We start from the raw sequence: 10,579 nt of genomic DNA on the forward strand, positions 1-10,579 counted from the left end.
ACACACACACACACACACACGAAAACCACACACAATCACACACATAAGTAAAAGAAAAAGACCAGGTAAGAGGACAGCATCTTGGAGAAAATGTTAGTTTCTCTTCTCCTTGCTGTGAGCAGATTCCTAATAGTAGAACCTGAAGGAAGAAGCATTTTTGACTCAGATCAGAGAGTATAGTCCACTGCGGTAAGAAACGCATGGCATGGGGACTGACTGGGGTAAGAAAGCATGAAGCAGCTGGCCATAACTCAGGGGGTGGGAAGGAGTCAGAGCAGAGTGTTGGCTCTCAGAGGTCTCCCCACTCCCATACAGTGACCCTCCTCTATTAGCCTTCACTCCCAAACCAAAAATCCCATGAACTTGCAAAGAAGTACCACAATGAGTCAAGCTTCAAACACAGGAGCCTGTGGGAAATACTTCAAGTTTTACACACATACACACACACACACACACACACACACACACACACACACACACCACACACACACACACACACACACACACACACACACACACACACTGCATTCTTTAGGTTTCTTGATTCCTAGTACCATTGTCAGCCCCAGATATGGAAAACCTCATCAATGCATAAATTACAAGTGGGAAATTCAGTTTTCTGACTGAAGAGGAAAGAAAAGTGGGGAACTGGGTTGAAATGCATTGAAAGCTGTGGGTACTTTTAGAGGTCAAAGTGTCAGTAGCTCACAAAGGAGGATGAAGGGGTAGGACTAAGACCAGTCTATATTTATGTGATTTAGCATGGAGCAAAGGAAAAAAAAAGCATGGTGAGAAATATCCAGTTACATTTGAACATCATTCAAACTGAACTTTTTTCTTCTCTTCCTCCTCTTCTTCCTCCTCCTCTTCCTCTTCCAAATCCTCCTCTTTTTCCAAATCCTCCTCCTCTTCTTCTTCCTCTTTTTCTAAGTGTAAGTAGGACTCATACGGTATTTGGGACATTTTCAATACCAAGAAATATAGTGATTATCCATTTGTTTTTATATTTGAACATCAGTTAAGTCAAGAGGTCTCGCTCTCCTGCACCCACCAGGACTCACTTCAAGAGGTACCAACCAAAACTCTTACTTCTGCTTTCTTACTGACCTAGCACCTAAAGAAAAGCCCCACAACACGCATATTCACCCACAGCAAGGTTTCCAGGCCAGACATAGCTCTGTCTCTCCCTCCTAGCCACTGGAGATAGCTGGGAAGGATCAGTTCCAAATGTCCAAGGGCCGAATGCTCCACAAAATGTGGAGTAGGCAAGTGGGTATGGGGGAGGGGGAGTGGAAAGGGAAATACAATGGGCTCAGAGCCTGCCGCCAACATCTTGTCTTGCACCAGTACTCAGGGTTCAGCTTCCGCCTACATTTCCCTTTCTCTCTCACCCCAATCTAACACAGACCAGCTGGGGAAGGAGGCCAACTTGTACAAGTCCAAGATCCTCCTAAGGCCACGATGTCACTGCTGATGTTTCTGCTATCTTTGCTGTTGGATGGTGAGTGGGCCGGAAGCCAGAGTGACCCAGATTGGGGCTGGAGCTGGGGCTGGGGCTACAGAATATGCCTCTGTTTCCTATAGGGTCTCAAGGTCAGATGGAGAAATACTTCCTACAGGTGCAGAGAATTGTGAAGGCACAGGAGGGTTTGTGTATCTTCGTGCCCTGCTCCTTCATCTCCCCTGAGAATCGTTGGTTTAACTTGTACCCAGAATATGGCTACTGGTTCAAAGAAATCAGAAGACAATCACTTCAATATCCAGTGGCCACAAATAACAAAGATAAAGGATTAGAACAGGGAGCCCCAGGGCGATTCCAGCTCTTAGGGGATCTCTCCCAAAAGAAGTGTTCTTTGCTAATCAAAGATGTTCGGTGGGAAGACTCAACAAAGTATTTCTTCCGGATAGAGAAAGGATATGAGAAATACAGTTTTAAGGAGGCGTTCACGCTGCAAGTGGAAGGTAAGAGTTGTGGACATAGCAGGGAACCCCTGTCTCTCACTGGAGGAAGGACAGTGGGAAATAAACTATGATGCAAAGAACTTCTGGGAGGGACAGCTGGAGTCACAAGATTGGCATCCTCCCCCTTAGCCCTGACTCAGAAACCAGACATCTTCATTCCTGAGATCCTGGAGCCTGGGCAGCCAGTGACCATTGTCTGCTTGTTTTCCTGGAACTTCGAGCAATGCCCAGCTCCTTCTTTCTCCTGGATGGGGGCTGCTGCCTCCTTCCAAGAAACCAGACCACACACCTCCCATTACTCAGTGCTGAGCTTTACCCCAGGACTTCAACACAATGGTACTGAGCTCACATGTCAGCTGGACTTCTCTAGGAAGAGCACACAAAGGACTGTCCAACTAAGAGTGGCCTGTGAGTATGATATGATGCTTTGGGCTATGCAGAGTCCTGGTGATGGGAGGTAGAGAATCCCCCAACTTCATGCTCAGGAGAGTTCGTGGAGGAGGGCTGGGAATGTCACTCAGTTGGTAGAGTGCTTGCCTAGCATGCACAAGGCCCCGGGTTCCATCTCCAGCAGCACATATATGAGAAGTGGTGGTTGCACATTTGTGTTCCAGCCCCTAGGAGGGGGAGGCAAGAGGATCAGGAGTTCCAGATTATCCTTGGCTACGTAGCATATAGATATGCTAGAATCCACACGATCTTGTATAAAAGGAGACAAAGGGTTGCTGGGGAGATGGCTCAGCTGATAAAGAGTTTGACACACAAGTATGGCGAATGGATTTTGAATCCTCAGAGCATACATAAACGCTGGTCAGGCATGGTAGCCCCACTGGTGACTGCTAGCTAGATTGGCTACCCAGTTGGCAAGCTCTGAATTCAATGAAAGACCTTGCCTCTGTAAATAGTGTGTACAGTGATTCGGGAAGGCACCCTACATCAATACTTGGCTCACAGACACACTTAGGTGCACACATGGGCATCCATAAACATATGGCATGTTCACCACAAACATTCAAAATGAAGCAGAGGAGGGCACACCATCCTGGGTGTGCCTGTACCCCGGGAGGCAGTGGTTGGTCATGTGCCTTCTCTGGGATGGTGGTGCTTTTCTCTCCCTGAGGGACTTCTCATGAGGAACAAAGCACTCCCCTCTGAAGTTGGCTCACAATCTTCTCCCAGATGCCCCCAGATCTCTTGCTATCAGCATTTTCCGTGACAATGTATCAGGTACGATGGTCTCCTGGGGTTGTGTAAGACTATTCCAGTCCTCTTTGGGAAATGAAAAGTCTGGGGAGGGGGGAAGAGAGGAGGCCTGAACTCCTTCTACTGCTTCCTCCTACCCTCCATCTTGCTCCCTCTTCCTTTCCTTATGTCTATCTCTCTGCCCCTCTTCATCCATCTCTTTATATTTGTCTCTCTCTCTCTCTCTCTCTCTCTCTGTTTGTCTGTCCATCTGTCTGTCTGTTTGCATGTATGTCTCTGACTTTGTGTCTATCTCTATGTCTGTAACCATCTCTATCTGTCTCTATGCCTATCCTTCCTCTGTCTCTGTATCTCTGTCTCTATTTTTGTCTGTTTCTCTCTTCATCCTTCTCTATCTCTCTATCACTGCTCATCTCATCCTCTCTTCTCTGTGTACGTCTCTTTAGTCCCAGAACTGAATAGGAATCCTTCACATCTGGAAGTTCAACAAGGCCAGTCTCTACGTCTCCTCTGTACTGCTGACAGCCAGCCCCCTGCTACCCTGAGCTGGGTTCTAGAGGATCGAGTCCTTTCTTGGTCCAGCCCTGTGGGGTCTAGAACCCTGGCATTGGAGATGCCCTGGGTGAAAGCTGGGGACTCTGGACACTACACCTGCCAAGCAGAGAACAGGCTAGGTTCCCAGCAACAAACCCTGGACCTCTCTGTGCTGTGTGAGTATGCTCTACCAAAGGCTCCTGGTTCTGAGAAGGGGAAGGGAATAACATCAGGCTATGGCAGTCAGACCACTGGGCAGCTTGTGTTGGGGACCCAGTGAGTGATTCACCCACCCACAGCTTCCATCTCTGGGAGGGATGCTCTGCCCAGGGAGAAGGCCCTGGCCTGCCTGGAGCCAGTTCCCCGTCTTCATTGCAGATCCACCAGAGGACCTGAGAGTGACTGTTTCACAAGAAAACAGAACAGGTAGAAAGAATGGGCAGAGGAAGCTGGGCATCCGGGTTGGGGGTGGGAGGCATCCCAGCTGATGGACCACTTGGCAACTCTGCCTTCTCTCCTCCCCAGTGTTGGAAATCCTCAGGAATGGCACCTCCCTCCCAGTCCTGGAGGGCCAAAGCCTGTGCCTAGTGTGTGTCACCTATAGCAATCCCCCAGCCAGTGTGAGCTGGTTTGGGGCGACACAGACCCTGATCCCCACCCAGTCTTCAGAGCCTGGGGTGCTGGAGCTGCCTCTGGTCCAGAGAGAACATGAAGGAGAACTCACCTGTGCTGCACAGAGCCCACTGGGCACCCAGCGCATCTCTCTGAGCCTCTCTGTGCACTGTGAGTGGGGGGAAAGGACATTGGGGACCTGTGATGAGAGCCCAGCTGCTGACCCTTCTCCTCCTTCTCCTCCTCCTTCTCCTCCTTCTCCACAGACCCACCCCAGATGTCCAGACCCTCCTGCTCCTGGGATTCTGAGGGTCTGCACTGCAGCTGCTCCTCCAGAGCCTGGCCTGCCCCCTCCTTGCGCTGGCGGCTGGGGGAGGGGCTGCTGGAGGGAAACAGCAGCAATGCCTCCTTCAAGGTCACCTCCAGCTCACTTGGACCCTGGGCCAACAGCTCCCTGAGCCTCCTTCAGGAGCTGGAACCCAGCCTCTGGCTCAGCTGTGAAGCCTGGAACACCCATGGGGCCCAGACCACCTCTGTCCTGCTGCTACCTGGTAAGGACCCTTTGGGACTTAGATTCAGTGTGGAGGAGCTCAGTAGGGTAGGCCGCAAGGCTCTGTAGTTGGAGCAAAGTCTGGGAGGGTAAGGACCCATGGCCTAAGTATGTGTGAAGAGGAAGGGAAGGCCGAGGATGCAGTCATACTTTCTAGAAGGAAATAAGAAGCTTAGGTGTGGTGTGCAATAGAAAATGGAGTCCAGATTGTTCTGTAGTGTGTGTAAGATCACATACACATGAGATACGCTCATTCTTTTTCAGATAAAAACAGTTCCGCAGCATTCTCCAAGGGAGCAGCTTTGGGCTTTGGCATTACAGCCCTCCTTGCCCTCTGCCTCGTCGTGATCATGTGAGTTGGAAGGAGCTAATAAGGGGGCTGGGATATGGACCTCCTGGGAGAGGGAGATGGAACAGTGTATAACAAGTAGGAGACTATCCCCTCAGCATGAAGACCCTACAGAAGAAAGGAACCCAAGAGGTAACCTCAAGGCCCAAAATCTCACGGGGCAGCACAATCCTGGATTACATCAATGTGGTCCCCAAGACCAGGTCCCCGGTGAGTGGCCAGCTGTGCTTTCAAACTAACATTCCCCGCCAATTCTGCACACATCCCTTCCCTAACCCTCCTACCCCCATGCTTTAGAGACACGAAGGAGAAAAAACATCTAAGATGAAACCCAAACCCTGGCTCCCCCTAAGTCTTCACCTCTTCTGTCTTCAAGTCTGAGGAACTCTCTCCAGGACTCTGCTAATATTTCTTCCATTATTGTCACCAGCAAGGACATGACATGTGTAACTACTTGATCTGTAGTTGCTGTGCTGGGGATAGAACCCGGAGCCATGTGCATGCCTGGTATACTCATCCCCTCACTGGGGGATTCTAGGCAGGTACTCTACCATTGAGCCACACTTCCAGCCCCTTTTTAGTGGATGCCAGACAAGCGCTGTACCACTGAACTACACTTTAGCCCTAAAGAATAATTATTAATCTTGTGAAATGGTACATCCTACTGATTAAATACAGAACTCAAAGTCCGATGGCTGGGCTTATATGCCTTGCCCCTCCCCTTTTTGTTCATCACCCATGCTTTTGAGCAGTCACTGAACTCCTCTGTGCCTCAACTATAATAATAGGCCAATAGTGGGATAATAATATATAATGTAATATATTAAATAATAACATAACATTATATTGTTATTTAATAATTATTATATATTATATATTTTTATATATTGCATCTGTAAAATATCAGAAGAGTCTGTGGTCCTAATTGAGAGCTCAGTAAACTAGTTACAACCATGAGATCATAGCTATCTAATGATGACCCAAACGAACATCTGTCCTACAGCTTCTTCCCTGCACTCCAGACCCTTATGGAACCCGCCAGGCAGCATCTACACTCAAGACATCTGTGGGCATTTCTTACCTGAGCCTGTGCTAAAACATCTGACCAGCCTGGCCCTTTGTTCTCCTCATGCATTCATCTCTTTCTCAGCAAACAGTAACGGCCTTCCCCACGCAAGCTAAAGCCTTAGCATAATCTTTTGGCCCTGTTTTCCACAACTGATCCATCGCCAGATTCCCTTCAAAATTCACCCAAACTGCTGCACCCTAGTCTTTCCTCAACTGTGCAGTTCATGCTTCGTCTCTCAGCCGGATACCACAGCTGCTTTCTTTGTTACCTCCTCTGATTCCGCTCTTGTCTTTTCCACTCCGTTTCTCTGCATGTAACATCCTGTAGAAACCACACAAGCACACCTTTCCTCTGGAATACTACTCAGCCAGCAAAAGGAGCAAAGTCTTGATGCATAAGACAATTAACTTGAGTCTTAGGGAGACACAGATGGAGAGTGTCTGAATGTTGCATACTATGTGATTCCATGTGTATCCCACTGACCAAGTCACAAATTCCAGAGACAAGGCTGGAAATATAGCTCAGTGGGTAGAGTTCTGGCATGCACAAATCCCCAGCCCAGAACGAGAGTGAGCATAGTGGTGTATGGCAAGCACGTAGAAAGTGGAGGCAGAAAGGTCAGAAGTATAAGGTCTTCCTTGACTGTACATGAAATCTAAGGCCAATCTGGACTCCATGAGACAGATGACAGGTGAGTAAATGCTTTAGGGAAAGGGGAGTGATAAGTGAGACTCTCAAGTTGTTCAATGATGACCCAGGGTCCTGAATCTTGACTGTAGCAGTCACGTGCATGTGTTTAACTAGTCAATGAGAACAGCAACAAAGGACTCCGGACTGGGCCTATACTTAATCACATAGGGAACAACCTTGAGGTCTTCAGATTCCTGCACGTGCCCAGCTCAGGAGCACAACCCCAGCATTCCCAGGTAAGGCACACACTCCTGAGCAGGTCTCATTAAGGAGCAATGCCCCTGCTCAGTTTAAGGTCATAGATAAAGAAGAAAACATGACAGAAGTGCCTTTGGGCATGTTCAGACTAGCCTATAAAATGGATAGGAACTCTTTGAAGGGGAGTTAAATAGGAGTCTCCCCTAGAAGGTGGGCAACAAAGTGCGCTGTTCAGATATCAGCATCCTTGTGTGAATATCGCCTCACAATTAAGGTGTAAACAGTGGAGACTTGGAGTAAGGGCACAGGGACCTTGTGCAGAGTACAGAACGTGGTACTACTTCTGTGACATTTGATTTTCCAGAGAGGCCCTCATGTAGCCCAGGCTGGCCTCAAGTTCTCTCCATAACTAAGGATTTTCCTGTCTAGCCAAGGACAACCTTGAACTAACTCCTGGTCCTCTTGTTTCCACCCTCAGAGTGCTAACATAAGAGGCATGTGCTTGATTTGTGTGGTGCTGGACACGGGATCCAGGGCTTTGTGCACGCAAAGCAAACACTCTGCCCTGAGCTACATTCTTGGCCCCATTCTTGACATTTTTTTAAACTCTCTGATCATTCCAAAACATAGAGTTGAAGAAAATCATAGATCAAAATGCCTTAATTCCCTACTACCCTCTCCCCCTTTGCCCCCAGTGATCGCTTCTTTAGATTTCCAACACCATTTGGGGGACTTCTTAGTAGCACTTCCATTTGTCTTACAAGACTGTGTAGTCGCATAGAGCACCCTGTACTTTTAATTTCAAGGTTTAATCTTTATTTAGTATTATTTGTCAGTAGTATTATTGCAAGTTGTGCATACATGCCACGGTGAACATTTGAAGGTCAGAGGACTACTTTTCAAGAGTTAAACCTCTTTTGGTTTTAGATGCCAAGGATGGAAGTCAAGTCTTCAAGCTTGTACTATTAGCACCTTTACCCACCAAGCCATCGTTCCGGGCCCGATCTTAATCATTCATTCATTCATTCATTCATTCATTTTACTTATTCACTTATTCACTTTACATCCTGCTCACTGCCCCACTCCTGGTCACCCTCTCCCACAATCCTTCTCCCACGCCCCATCCCCTTCTCCTCTGAACAGGTGGAGAAGGACCTTTCTTAGGCTTACAACTCCAGACTCTTTTAGAATAATTAAGTTTGTTGCTTCCTTCCTGGGGAGAGTTTTTCCCTGAGACTGCCTGGCTCCTTGCTTCATTCAATGCTCTTTCACTTGATAATCACCCCATCCTAAGTGCCCAGAATGACCTATCCGTTCATTGTGTACTTTAACATTAATATATAGTCATTGTGCTTATTGATGGGCACGATGCACCACTCTACTCACACAGCACACTGATCGAACTGGGGTAATTCACATATGCTCTCTAGCTCAGAATTAAGTATCTCTTTGTGGGAAGGCTATTTAATCTATAGCTATGACTCTCCTTTTATTTTGCTTGTTTTCAGTTTGGTTGAGACGAGGTCTCAATATGTAGTTTGGCTAGGCTGGAATTCACTATGTAAAACAGGCTGGCCTCAAACTTAGAGACACACACCTGGCCCTGTCTCCTGAGTGCTGGCATTAAAGGCATGTACCCCACTCGGCTTTATGTTTTATTTTTACTCTTAATTATGTGTGCAAGTGAGTGCACGTGTATGTGCGCATATGTGTACCTTGTGGGTGCAGTTCTTGTAGGGGCTAGAAGAGAGCTCAGATTCCCTGAAGTTAGGTGGTTAGGATGGGCCGCCGGGAGAGGCTGCTGTGAGTGTGGGTCCTCTGGAAGTGCAGCAAGCACTCTGAATTGCTGGGCCATCTCTCTAGCCCCAACTCCTGCTTTATTTTCTTCACAGCATTCATTACTTGCATTCATTAGATTTTTGTTTGTGTATGGTTTGTTCCTTGATTCCTGTTTCTCTAAAGCTAGAGCCCCAGTTCCCAAGCCAGTGGCTGGCACATGCTAGATGCACAACTGCTTACTGAGTGGGTAGTAAAGCATGTTTTGCTATCCCCTCAGGCTCGGAATTGGAAAGCTGAACCAGACACCCCTTCTGGGATTTCGCCCCTGGACACTCACTCCCCTAAACCAAAGAAGAAGCAGAAGGACCCACGTTTTACATCCCCTGGTTTCCCAGACCCCAGACCATCCTCTCAGGCCCCAGTCTCTGAAAATAACCCAGAAGAACTCCATTATGCTGCTCTCAACTTCCCCCGCCTCAGACTACGGGAGACCCAGAACCCCCAAGACACCTATTCTGATTACGCAGAAGTCAGAGTTCATTGAGGGTGTTCTGGGCTTTACGACTGAGACCTAAATGGTAGAGTAGTGAAGAGAGAGGGCCTCCAAAAGAAAGCATATTCTCTCCTTAAAAATAACCTGGGGGCAGGGGCTGTTAAATGTGCTTGCCACCAAGCTCGATGAACTCTTCGATTGATCCCCAGGATCCGCATGGTGGAAGTGACCTCCCACAGTCTTTTGACTCCTCACATGAGCATTATGGCTCACGCCCTTGCGTGCAGACACACATAAGTTAATAAACAGATGTACAAAACAATTTTTTAAAGATGACAGCTCCTGTTTGGGTATGTTCTAAGTGTGTCTCTCAAAGGCTTACACTCAGAGGGAGAGGTGATGTGTGCTCTTTCAGGGGTGGGACATGGTAGAAATGTTAGGTCTTGGGGCATTGCACAGCCTTTGGAAGGTGTCAGTGCTGGTCCCACAGAGTGGACCAGTTCTCAAGCCAGGAGGTTACAAGTTTGGTTGCCAAGCTCTCTTGATCTTCCCATGTCTTATCTCTCTCTCACGCACTCACACCGAGATGCCATCTGTCATACTATGGTGGAGGCACAGGCCTTCATCAAAGCCTATGGAAGAGTTCAAAGTCCCACTCAACTGTTGCTTTCAGTGAGAAAAAGCCCACCCAAACCCGTCTTCAGTGAAGATGAAGCAAGAAGTCGGTCATCTTAAATATTGAAATAAAAGGTACACTGATCAATTAGAGCCTCTTTCTTCGTATCTTGGTGTCTTAGTTAGGGTTTCTATTGCCGCAAGGAAACACCAGAACCAAAAATCATGTTGTAGAGAAAAGGGTTTATTTGTCTTACACTTCCATATCTCTGTTCATCATCAAAGGAAATCAGGACAGGAACTCAAACAGCACAGGAACCTGGAGGCAGGAACTGATGCAGAGGCCATGGAAAGGTGCCACTTACTGGCTTGCTTTTCATGGTGTGCTCATCCTGGTTTCTTATAGAACCCAGGATCAACTGCCCATCAATAACTAATTAAGAAAATGCTATATAGCTGAATCCAATGGAGGCATTTTCCCAATTAAGGTTCTGTCCATTCAGGTAATTCTACCTTGTGTGTCAA

The 10,579-nt window shown here is 47.7% G+C and overlaps 1 protein-coding gene across 7 annotated transcripts; it reads left to right on the forward strand.

Moving 5' to 3' along the window:
* The first annotated feature begins 1,059 nt into the window (after positions 1–1,059).
* Positions 1,060–10,207, forward strand: Siglecg (sialic acid binding Ig-like lectin G). Of its 7 annotated transcripts, none has more exons than XR_015683393.1 (12): positions 1,102–1,265; positions 1,407–1,501; positions 1,585–1,962; positions 2,092–2,370; positions 3,142–3,189; positions 3,612–3,875; positions 3,999–4,125; positions 4,225–4,482; positions 4,578–4,862; positions 5,126–5,213; positions 5,309–5,420; positions 9,224–10,207. XR_015683393.1 is itself a non-coding variant. In XM_087654229.1 (12 exons), the coding sequence occupies exons 1-12, from the start codon at positions 1,228–1,230 to the stop codon at positions 9,488–9,490; spliced, it is 2,160 nt and encodes a 719-aa protein (XP_087510355.1). In that variant the 5' UTR covers positions 1,102–1,227; the 3' UTR covers positions 9,491–10,207. The 7 variants fall into 7 exon arrangements, 6 of the variants coding, with proteins under 6 accessions (XP_087510376.1, XP_087510355.1, XP_087510373.1 ...); XM_087654229.1 differs by having other exon boundaries at positions 4,078–4,125; XM_087654238.1 differs by having other exon boundaries at positions 1,125–1,273; positions 4,078–4,125.
* Positions 10,208–10,579: the final 372 nt, after the last annotated feature.

This window comes from Rattus norvegicus, chromosome 1, assembly GCF_021556685.1.
Source record: "Rattus norvegicus strain SHRSP/BbbUtx chromosome 1, alternate assembly SHRSP_T2T, whole genome shotgun sequence".
Taxonomy (NCBI): Eukaryota; Metazoa; Chordata; class Mammalia; order Rodentia; family Muridae; genus Rattus; species Rattus norvegicus.

Coding starts and splice junctions, on each gene's coding strand:
- Siglecg (XM_087654229.1), top strand. CDS start 1,228: ATGTCCAAGGGCCGAATGCTCCACAAAATGTGGAGTAG. Junction 1,502..1,584: donor GCTATCTTTGCTGTTGGATG/GTGAGTGGGCCG, acceptor TGTTTCCTATAG/GGTCTCAAGGTCAGATGGAG. Junction 2,371..3,141: donor TGTCCAACTAAGAGTGGCCT/GTGAGTATGATA, acceptor ATCTTCTCCCAG/ATGCCCCCAGATCTCTTGCT.